At 39.1% G+C, this 12,081-nt stretch overlaps 1 protein-coding gene across 1 annotated transcript; it reads left to right on the forward strand.

The window, feature by feature from the left end:
- The first annotated feature begins 451 nt into the window (after window positions 1–451).
- On the forward strand, window positions 452–11,701 carry GTSE1 (G2 and S-phase expressed 1). Its single transcript, XM_008642531.2, has 11 exons — window positions 452–532; window positions 1,231–1,294; window positions 1,371–1,974; window positions 3,072–3,242; window positions 4,601–4,754; window positions 5,940–6,317; window positions 6,509–6,581; window positions 6,990–7,220; window positions 8,359–8,536; window positions 10,143–10,283; window positions 11,275–11,701. The coding sequence occupies exons 1-11, from the start codon at window positions 454–456 to the stop codon at window positions 11,356–11,358; spliced, it is 2,157 nt and encodes a 718-aa protein (XP_008640753.1). The 5' UTR covers window positions 452–453; the 3' UTR covers window positions 11,359–11,701.
- Window positions 11,702–12,081: the final 380 nt, after the last annotated feature.

The following is a 12,081-nucleotide window of genomic DNA, read 5'->3' on the forward strand; positions in this document are numbered from 1 at the left end:
TGTGGCATCCCATAAACCACTTTTTCGGTGGTGTCCAGCCACAGGATGAGTAGTAATACTAAATTAAACTAAAACACAGGAAGTTTCATTTCAGCGTGAGTAGGAACTTATTTACATGGAGGGTGGCAGAGCACTGGAATAGGCTGCCTAGGGAGGTCGTGAGGTCTCCCACTCTGGAGATATTCCTAACCCACCTGGATGCGTTCTTGTGTAACCTGCTCCAGGTGACCCTGCCTTGATGGGGATTGGACTGGATGACCTCCAGAGGTCCCTTCCAACCCTAACTATTCTGTGATTCTGTGTGGCACTCCCTAAGTATGAGAGTCTTCAGAGGGAATGTTTACCCCCTCACTAATTCAGCAGTATCATCAAAGTCCGTGACCCTGTTGTTGTTCGGTTTTGGGGTTTTTTTTTAAACCTCCTGCATGTCTACTTCTATATTTTCCAGGTACTATGGAGGAAAAAAAAGAAATGTCAGCACATAGCCTGAGTCATGTGACTGAAGCAAAACTGGATATTTGCATGAGCAATGGTAGGTGTAGAATATGGTGAGTTATTCTCCATGTGGTATATTCCCTGTTATAGGTTAGGACAGCTCATATCAGTAGACAACCTCTGTCTGCTTTATCTCATGTTCTGTGTACTCATTTCCTTGGATGGGCTGCTGTTGCCAGTCTCAGAAGCCTCCTGAGAGCTTGTGGAGCATGGTGCTAAAGCTTGTGTAATAGTGACTGATGTCATCAACCTCCTTTCTATATATCTAATCTGAGCTCCTCCCTTTTCCTTATCCATCAGCTGCTGATTTATTTAGTGTATCTGTTAACTAATAAGAAAAGGAGCCTTTCTCACTGGTTCCTGCTACTGTTCTGTGGTAGCCTGAACAAGAAAAGAACTGACGAATGGGACAAATGCATTGTCACATAGCTCTAGATTACATGTTCTCGCTCATTTTAATTGGAGGCTGCTGATGAGCTGTGTTCCATGTTCCTGTTACAGCTGCTTAGAAATCACCATTGAGCTGTTTCAGAATATTTGGGCATCTCACAATTATGATCATATTCGCAGTTGTAACTTAAATTTCTTGGACCTAAAGCATGTTTTTCTAAGTTTAATTTTTTAAACTTGGTAGCTAAAGCTTTTTTTGCCAGTTGACATCACTCACCAAATTGTCAAAGCATAATGCAATCATTTTCATTGCAAATCCATGCTGTGATAAAATCTTTGTTATAGTTTCAGACTTTCCTCTTCTGACTGATGAAAAGTTTGATTTTGACCTTTCACTCTCTTCAACAAGGTAAGTAATGTAAGTACTGTACACCCTTCAGAATTGACACACGTAAGGTGCTGGGCTAAACTATTTTTCTTTGTAGTGGAAATGAAGATGAAGTTTTTGTTGGACCTGTGGGACACAAAGAAAGATGTATTGCTGCCAGTATTGAAGCAAAAAAGTGTGTGTCTGCTTCTGATGATAAACTCATGTGGAGCCCACTTCAAGGAGAGAAATTTGTGGAAATTTTCAAAGAAGCTCATTTGTTGGCACTGCAGATAGAGACTGGAAGCAAGAACAAGGAGAGTAAAATAAGCCAATCAGAAGAACAGGAAAACAAGATTGTAGAAACATTTGTGGAGGACTCAAAGTCAAAGCTGAAGATACTGAGAAACAAAAATATAGCAATAAGTCCCAGGGCTGTTAAACGGGAGACATACTGTGTGCAGGATAGCCTGGCATGTCAGCTGCCACCTTGTTTTCAGAAGGTATCGCATAAACTTGTGTCAGATGGCAAAGTACGTGCTCCTCCTGCTCCTCCTAACAACAGCCCTGTTAAAAGTTGTGTGTCTCCTACAAAAAATGCTAGTTTGCCCCTGACAGAGGAACAGAAAACTCAGGAAACAAACACAAAGGCAGTTGGCAAACTGCCAATGGCAAAACCTTCATCTACTTCTGGGAAAAGCAATTTGTTGACAATTGACAAGGTAAAGTCAGGTTCTGGGCAACATTTTCTTCAAGTAAGGTCTCTGTGTTTTAGGAATGTTTAACCTGTCTACAATCTTTTATTTTTAAAAGTGAACTTTAATCTTCTGATGCTCCTCTACCTCATAAGATCCTTAGTCAGAAAACATATATAGAAAAAAAAAAAGGGCAGGTCCTATGGTGTAGTAACCAATTACTTTATCTGTTATGACAATGTAGAGCATTTGCAAGTACATTTCTGTTGTATTCTGGTTTTGTGAATACTATAATTCTTGGCTTCTCTTCTAACTGGTTTCTAACACTTCTGTGTTGCTGGCAAAATTACTACACTGTTACACTTCATGTATAATTTTACACTTAATGTGTAAAAGTGGCCTTTTTTACTGTTAATCTTTGTCAATGGAAATGTTCTGGGATAGCAAGGAAACAGTGGTGTTAGTGACCTTGTGAGCACAAATCCCAGTCTTTAGATAGAATATCTTCTGGATTTTATTGCTCTACACTTTATGGCTTAGGCTCCAGTATGTATCGTGGATTTTACTGAAGGTGTGGTAGGGGCTTCTTAAGAACCATCACATATAGAAATTACAGGACTCTGATTTTCCTTTGTGGTATAAATTTCTTCTTGATTTTGTGTGCTATCAGGAAAGACATGATCTTAAACACTTTAACTAGACAAATTATACCCCACTGTCTGAACAGACAGTTTGCATGATCCATTCTACTACTGTAATGTCTCACTTTTTGGAAGGCAGAGTAAAGTGGAAGAATAATAAGTGGAGAGTCCAATATAGTTGTAAGGTACAGTTACAGTATGGAACAGTATGTGGGTGAATGTGATTATAGGATTTGTACTGATGAATTGTTGCAGAACTGCCCTTAAGTTGCTGTCCAGTCTCTGCGTTCAGGCATGTTCTAGTACTTGGCAAATACAATCACTAGACTTACTTCAGACTGTATTTGTCTAAAGACTTCACTGGGTTTGGAGGCTTCATTGACTTTTGTCTCTGTTTCTGAACAGAATCAATGTGTGTAAAAAGCTTTATAGTGGTTTCTAGAAGCACTAGTACCTATTAAAATGTTGCATTGAAATTTGCAGCTCAAACGAGGAAAAAATACTAGTATTTCTACAAAAAGAGACTTGAACAGCATGGGATCATCTGAAGATGTAATTTCCGATAAATCTAGTATTGCTTTAGATGCCTTTGAGTCTTCATTCAGTGGCAGTTCCTCAGTGCAAGACACAAAAGTCCTTCCTGCACCAAGTAAGGTAATGGCAAGCCTCCTTAATATGAAAATAAGTTCTGTAGTATTTCTGATGAAAAGAAATTAATATAGTTTACTTTCTAATTTAATTTAAAGCTGTTGTGTAAAATGATTTTAAGGAAAAGTAATTTATGTTTTATATTTGCCATTTTTGAATGTGTGTTCTAAGTCTGTAATGCAATGAATGTACTTAAGAGCAACGGTAAATGTGCTGGATTAACAAGCATGCCTTTGTTTTTAAAGCACTAGCTGCAGGTAAGTGATGAGCAGTTTCCTGTAAGAAAGTTTTTGATGTGTGTAGCTAACTATACCATATGAAAAGGTTGCCATAACTTGCATGAGGGTAGTATACCTACAGCTGTCAGTTGCTTTGAAGCTTTAAATGCCTGTTTTAATGCTGTGTGCCATGTCACAGAATCACAGAGTTGTTGAGGTTGGAAGGGACCTCTTGAGGTCATCTGGTTCAATGCCCTGCTCGAACAGGACCACATGGAGTCATTTGCCCAGGCTCATGGCCCAACAGCTTTTGAATATCTCCAAGGATGAAGTCTTGGCAACCTCATAGGGCAGCCTGTGCCAGTGATTGGTGACCCTTGAAGTAAAAGAAGTGTTACCTGATGTTCAGAAGTAGAACCTCCTGTGTTCTGCTCTGCCCATTGCCTCTAGTCCTGTCACTGGGTGCCACTGGCTACTGTCCTTTCAGATATTTCTATATATTGATGAGATCCACCTTGAGCCTTGTATTTTCCAGGCTGATAAGCCCCAGCTTTCAGCCTTTCCTCAGGTGGGAGATGCTCCAGTCCCTTAATCACTCTAGGGGCCCTTTGTTGGACTCTTTGCAGTAGCTCCAAATCACTCTTGTACTGGGGAGCCTGGAACTGTAGGGAGATCTTCAGGTGTGGGCTCTCAGTGCTGAGCAGAGAGCAGGATCAGCTCCCTTCACTTGCTGGTGACGCTCCTCTTCGTGCAGCCCAGGATGCTATCAGCATTCTTTGCTGCAGGGGTGCATTGCTGGCTCATGTTCAGCACTCCCAAGGGCCTTGCTTGCCAAGCTGCTTTCCAGCTCCTTGGTGCCCAGCATATACTGGTGCCTGGGCTGACTCTTTTTATTCTTTAATTCCTTTAAGTCCATACTCAGGTTTGTGGCAGGAATAAAAATAATTGTTTGCCTCCTAGGTCTGATGTTCCAGTTCTGTATAATAATCCAGATACAATGATCTCTCTCTAAGAAAATTCACTTTTAAAAATGTCATCTGAGTTAAGGAGCTCCTCTAAAATTCACGAGTAAAAAGTTACAATACCAAGACAAATAATGGCAAAATCATGTGTTAAATAGGGCATTTTTTTTTGCTTTTGATTCAGCCTGGCTTAAGGAAGATGACATATCTGAAACGTCCTGGTGTTGCCAGTGGTCTCACAAGAAAGACTACATCATCATCATCTTCATCATCAGCTTCCAGCATGAACTCATCAAGTCTTAATTCAAGTTTACCCATTTCTCCTATAGGCAAAACAGGTAACGCTCTTACTACATGTTTGTGCCACAAATCAGTTTTGAAATAGCTAAGCATGTTCTGGACTTTGGATTTGGAAATGTTTTAATGGTGTCCAGTACATTCAAGCACTAAGAAATGTTTTGTATGGAGAATAAAATTTTGTAGGCTAACCCAGTAATCCCTGTGGACTAAAGATAAATGTTAGACATACATCATTTGTAGAAACTAGATTGATCCAAGCCCGATGCCTACATGTGAGCAGCTGACACAGCTAGAAAGGAAGCAATGCCCCAGGAATTCTGTTCCTTTTATGCATGATCTTCTCTATTATAGCCAAGAACGTGAGCTTCTGAATGCTCTAAGCTTGTCTGACTGGAATTAAAAGAAAAAAAGAAAAAAAAAAAACCTGCCAAAACAACTGAAATTTGGAAGGAAGGTGGAAGGCTTTATTCCACATTTCTGTAAGCCTAAATAAAGGATGAGCTTTACCCAAGCAGATGGGAAAAACACCTCTAGGGAGATAACACAGCCAAGAGGCTTGTACTGTATTGAGGCCATCAATTTGACCATTTCAGTAAGCCTCAAAGGATCAGGAAAATAGTCTTCTAAAAGCACTGACAGATGTAAGGACTACAGTTCTTGTACATCTATAAAAATACCAAGTTACAGCAAATTTTTATTTGCACCTTGTTTCTGGGAGATTAATAACATACTATTAAAAGCTTAGTAAGAACTATTTTATGCAATAGAACTGTCTAATCAAGATTTCTCTTATTGAAAGTAACCTACAGACTAAAAGTAAGAACTTTACAGAAATCTGGGAAAAATGCTTGTGGGGTTGTTTAGTCTGTGGTGTTAATCAGTGTAACTCAAACTGTTACCTCCTTGAAAGGCTGCTTAAGGGAACAGGGCCAGCTATGCTGGGAGAAAATGCTGGAAGTAATTTGAATCTGCAAGCTGTTTTGGCATTCCTTGAAGAATATTCTTTCACCTGACTGCAGTAATTTGGGAATTTGGTGAGAAGACCGTAAAATAGTATTGCTGAAGAATTTGAGGAATAGGTTTTCAGTAGTTGTATATATTCTCCTTAAACTTGAATTATTTGAACCTAAATTTAAATGCTGTAAATTTCTATTTTTCTTTCCTGTGTTAGTGTAATTATTCTGCCTAGTCAAAAACTTCAGAAGTACAATTTTCTATTTCAGGGAAATCAAGCATATCATCAAAAGCTAGTGTGAGTGGCTCTAAGGTTTCATCTAGTACAAACAGGCTGGCCCTTGTCAGACCTACCACAGTGTCATCTCTGCAGGCTGCCAATACTGAGAAATCCAGGAAGCAAGTGAGATCAGCTAGTACTCCCAAAATATCTAGTGCCGTAAGCCTGACTAAATCTTCAGCTTCTGCAACATCATCTGAGTCTGCAGGCAGTGGAATTCAGAGACCAAGCTCTGTTCCCAGTCTGCAGCAGCTATGTCAGCAGAATAAAGATGGGAGTTCACTAAAAGGAAGCCTGTGTGCAAAGCCCAAGGCTAGAGTTTTGTCTGTTTCCACAGGTCAAGCTAAGGCTCCTGTGAAAACTCAAGGTAAGCACATACTTTGTATGACCTGTCTGCTACTTTGGTTATTAAAAGCAAATGTTACCTTGAAGGTTTGTGATTTGTTTCATTGCACTTCTGTCCACCTTTGGGAAGAAATTAGTATTTAACTGAAAGATAACTGCTATAAAAGAAAAAAATATTAATGTGATAGCAATTAACAAAACTTTTCTCTTTAGATGCAACACCAAACAAATTGGCACCAAAAGCAACACCATCTTTTGGATTAACATTTTGTGGCACACCTGGAAGGTAGGGCGTCACTGAAAATTGAATACACTGAGGCATCCTTCTCAGCATGTGACATGGTTGGGTGTTGCAACAGTCTTAAAAGTTCTAACTTAATTATCTAGTCCCTTGAGACATGCCAAGTTAGATGTGTTAATGCCTACTGGAACCGACTTAAATCAAAACCCAAAACTAAAACAAATAACCCCTCCCACTCTATTAAGAAGAGGTTTCTTTGCAGTGCTAAATAGACTAAAATAATTCATAAAATAATTCTTACCAAGTAAAGCCCCTGCTATGCTGTGATTATCAACTTTAAGTTGAATACTGTTCCCTTGCTGACCAATGGGGAATGGATTTCTATTGTTTGGTAGAATGGTGTTATTCAAACAATTTCTAGAAGGTGTTGGCTAAGGCATGTTCCTCTTCTAGTGCCATGGCAGTCAGCACTCCTATGAAAGGCCAGAGTTTTTGTTTTCCTGAGAGGTCTGCCACCATGACTCCTGCCAGTGTGAAACGGTCTGGCCTACCTACACCCATCCGTCGGATCTCAGGGTTCCCAGCAGTGACTCCTAAAACTGTACCAAGAACAGCAATTTCTCCACATGCTGCATCTCTCCAGCAAAGCTTCAGCTTTTCTACCAAAAAGACTTTTACAGCTGGGTAAGACAGAAATCTGCATATATGAAATGAGTATTGTAGGCAAACTGCCTCTGAATGAATTCTAGTGATGACTCTTGGGTTTCAGGGACCTCTGCTAAATGTTAGAATAAAGCATTTGAGCATAAAAAAGCTGTATAGCCTAATAAAAATTTATAACTTGTGACTGGTAAAATGCTATAAGCTGTACTGAGGTGAGTCAGTATCTAACATGAAAGAATTACAGCTTTAATAGGAAATTATTTGTATTTCTTGAGCTAGGGAACAATTTAAGAGTTGTATCTGATGCTCTGGTGTCATTTTGCTATTGCCTTCTGATGAAGGGAAATAGCTGATTAAAATGCATATTACTTCTAACTTTTGTTTTATATTGTTGCCAATGGTCTGTAAAATTACACTTTTTAAAGCATCAGTCAAAAAGCCAAGGATTTAGTTGACTTAAACTTTATTTTCTGAGCAGCTTTACTTATGCTTTTATTAATTCTGTTTGTTTTCTGTGAAAGTAGTGTTCTCCATATTATCAGCCCAGCATCTTCTGACAAGGGCCGTATGTATGCAGGCTTGTTTTGTGGCTGGTGGAGAGGAGCAGTATTAAAGTAGGAATGATTCATGGCTAGAAAACTGTCATGCTACTGAGGTCAAATGTCTCAAATGGTCTTTTCTTTCAAGGAAACAATTATTCTGTCTACAGTGACTTTATCATACTAATCAGATTACAGCCTCTGGTCCTCCAGCCGGTGTCAGTACTTCCTTTCAGTAGGGACTGAAGTGGGTTGCTCAGTGATATACAAGATCAATGCCTCTTTGCTAGTTCTTCCAAGTTTAAAAAAATCCCAACCAAAATACCTTGTGTGAAATTTAGGCTGGACAGAAATGTCAAATAAGATTAAATTCTTCTTAATCATTTCCCTTTCTTTTTTTTTTTTTTTTTTTTTTTGCATGGGTAGGCTATACTTCTATTGCAAAATGAAATATTTTGGATTTTGCAGGTAACTACTATTTGAATAAAAATATTGGAAGCCTTTTGGTCATTAAAACTTGGGGTAAAAAAGGAGAAAATGAGGTTAGAAATTAGGTTGTCTGTCTTTAGTAGTTAATGCTGATTAAAGAGCTCAATTATTGCTGATGCTCTTTTCTGTAGTTCTAAACAGAAACAAGACAGTAAGAGACAGACATCTTCAGAAGATGATACATCTCCTCCACCTGTACTACCTCTTGCACTTAACTTCTCACCAGAGAAAACTGCTACAGAAGGAGTAGAAAATGTATTAAAAGAGACAGAAGTACAAAATGAGCTGGCTGAAGAGAAACAACCTGAGGTAAGAAATGACAATACATTTTCCTACAAAATTACTAAGTAAACTGCTTGAAACCAAATTATTTCAAGGTAAGGGATAAGTAGGAAAACCACTTCAGTATACATGAAGTTAAAATGCGTTGGAATCATGAAATAATAGAATATTTTGAGTTGGAAGGGACCCATCAGAATCAAGTCCAACTCCTGGCCCTGCTCAGGACACTCAGGAATCACACTAAATGCTTCTTGAATTTTGTCAGGCTGGTGCTGTGACCATTTCCCTGGGGAGCTGTTCCAGTGCCCAAACACCCTCTGGGTGAAAAATACTTTGCTACTATCCAACCTAACTCTCCCCTGACTCAACTTCATGATGTTTCCTCGAGTTCTGTCACGGATCACGAGAACGAAGAGATTGATACCTGCCCCTGTGTTTCCCCTCTTGAGGATGTTCAAGACCACAGTAAGGTCTCTCCTCATCTCTTCTCCAGGCTGAACAGACCAAGTGCCCTCAGCTGCTCCTCATAACGCTTCCCCTCCAGACCCATTGCCATCTTTGTTGCCTTCCTCTGGGTGCTCTCTAATAGCTCAATGTCTTTTTTTATATTGTGGTGCCCAACTAGCTGTAACCATGTGCACCCTCTAGTGCCTGTATTTAGCATTGAACATAATTTGTTCAGTATTTCCACTAAGTGTGTTCCCATTTCAAATGCCCTGTCAAATACTTGCAGATTTTATATTAAATTTCCACTTTTGGAAGAGTACTGTGAAATCCTGTTGGATTCAATTAAAAAAGTAGTGTTGCAGGGCAGTTCATTTTGCACCCGTAAAGCTCCTTCAGGGATTAAAAAACCCAAACCCAAAACACTGCTGTAGCTAAATTCAGTCACCTAACAGGAGTGCTAATCTGCAGTGAGGGAGGATTAAACCCCAAAGTCCACATAGTACTAAACTTAAGTGTCAAGTAATTAGTTCAGTGAACACTTTCCCTCTCCCAGGAATGTCGTGGCTTCATGTTGAAAGCTGGTACTCCACAGGCATTAAAAAGAAAGGACTGAAGTTGTAGTTCTGAAATATTAACCTGACAAAGTGGCTATTGTTTTACAAATACTCAGGTGTAGAATAATGTGTAGATAAATTACTTGATGTTACTGCATCAGTATGTTCCTTGTTAGCTTACTCGGGGGCATAAAGTCTCTGTTTCAGAATTGCTTAGTACATGTATGGGGTAGTTAAACTGGACCAAAGGATAACTAGAGTGTGAAGCTGTAGAGAATAGTTTCTATGGCTAAATAACATTGCACAATAATTGTAGTTAAATCATTTAACTATTAAGAGGGTTATTAATCTTCTGTTTTACATTTAACTCTACTTTTAAGTGAAAAACTGTTTTATGCCATAGGATCTCTTTTGCTTTGTCTTACTGCATTTTCCCTGTGATGCTAGCCACTGGCAGAGCAGGAGCTGAGGTTTTTACACTGTGTGCAATGAATCCTGCATGAAAAACACCCAAGCTATAAATTAAGCCTGTTCTGTGATTATTATAGCTGTATAAGCTAAATTGACTCCCACAATATATATGAAGGAAGCTTGGTGAACAGAGGAGAAAACCTGAATTATTTTTTTTAAAGGCCTTGCTGCTAGATACTGGAGTAGACAAATCTCTCCCACAGCCTTCTGAATGTGAAAGTAGACCTTTGATTGACCTTTCCAATACTCCTGAAGTGAGTAAGATTACTTCTCCAAAGCCTGTATTATCTGGGCAGATAAAGGTAAGTTTTATTCAAATAATCTGGTGCAAGTATGTTAGCAGAAAAATGTCAGCTGGCTACATACCCTTGTCTCCAAAGCAGTTCCACAATACTGTAGGAATATTTAATATTAGCTCAATATGATATACATAATGAGGTGCTCTTAAGAGAATGTCATGTTTAAAATCAAACAGTGTGTTCTGAACTAGAGCTCAGTGAGCAATCTGCAAATAAGAAAAGGAGGAGGATGGAGAAAGAACTTACTACTTAAAGCAGTTGTTATAGAATGAAACTGTTCTGAAGCAGGAAGTGAATGTTGTCTTCAGGAGAATTGGCATGCTTACTCTTGTTTCCCCTTTTTTGCACGTTTTCAGTTCTTGGCAGCAACTCTTTTTAATCAAAAAAGAAAGGTGGCCTCTCCTGTTTAGCTCCTTTTCTAATCCTCTCCTTAGCTGGAAGATGTGTGCTGTTGGAATCTGCTCTAAATTTTACAAGCATTTCTAGGCAAGTGCTTTTCATGCATTAGTGGCTTGAAGGTAGATACCTCTATTTATTGTCAGATGAATGCTGGTAACTATGAGGATGCAGCCTTTGACAATAGATGTAGTTGGGCTCAATTGAGTATCAGGCCCTTCAAATTTTGTCAAAAGAGGAGGATTGCAGAACTCTGACTTGGGGGGGGGCATGTTCAGAGGAGTTCAGAAGTGCTGTGTCCTGCCTGGTTGGCACTGTAATTAGAATATGCATTGTAGTGAAACTCAGAAAAGCCTTTTAGGCTTTTAAGGTAAGTATGGACAATAACCACCTTGTGAGAAGCTTATGCTTGTCTAAGAATGAGCATATTTTAAAAAACCAGAACACAAACTCTTGAGTGTGGTGCTTGTATTTGTCTTCTGGATACTAAAAGGAACTCTAAACAAAACAAGTAATTGAGAATAATACAGATTGTAGCTGCTAGTAGCTATGCACAACAGTTGACTACACTAGCTAAATTTTATTGTTTTTCTTGCAGCTAATTGATTTGAGTTCTCCTCTTATAACTCTGAGCCCTGATGTAAACAAAGAAAATCTGGATTCCCCTCTACTCAAGTTCTGAATTTGAACTGAAATATGAAGAATTCTTGGCAACTGTGATCTTTGAAGTGTTTTAGGTGTTATTCTTCACTTGTATAATTTTTGGGAGATGGCTGTAGATTCTGTTGAACTGCATTAACAACATAGAATTCTAACAGTCTTGATATAGTCAGTCTGGTAATGGTTTTGTTCATGGATGTGCTGCAATGGATGTATTTAAATGATATTGTTCTAAGGTAAAAAAAGGTATATTCTCTGAATTGGAAACCTGCCTCCTTACTTCCTACCAATTGTCATTTGATTCCTTTCCTCTATGTACAAAAAAGTTTTAATTTACAATAAATGAGTTGTGTGCTGAATGTGTACAAAGTAGCAATTTATTGCATGCTGGGGGTAGACTTTTCTAGTGCTTCACTTACAAATGCTAATGTGTAGGTAAAAGCTAGTGGACTTCAGGGTGGTGTAGCAAGTTTGGAAACAAACATTTCAGTACTGAATGCCAGTGGAATAAATCAACAGCACCACCTGAATTTCTGTAATGCAAAGGAGAAGACAGCAGCTTGTTCCTGCCCGATGGTTTAGTCGTGGCTGGCCCTAGCTGGGATAAACTTGGCTTATTCAGGGATAACGGCCATGAGACAATCAAAGGGAGATGTTTTGTTCTGTTTTCCTTTGTCTAACTATGCTGGGCCCTGTGGCGTGTGTGCGGGTTTTGGGTGGCCTGAGCAGGGCCAGAGGCCGCCTC

Source organism: Corvus brachyrhynchos, unplaced genomic scaffold (genome assembly GCF_000691975.1).
Source record: "Corvus brachyrhynchos isolate BGI_N302 unplaced genomic scaffold, ASM69197v1 scaffold239, whole genome shotgun sequence".
Taxonomy (NCBI): domain Eukaryota; kingdom Metazoa; phylum Chordata; class Aves; order Passeriformes; family Corvidae; genus Corvus; species Corvus brachyrhynchos.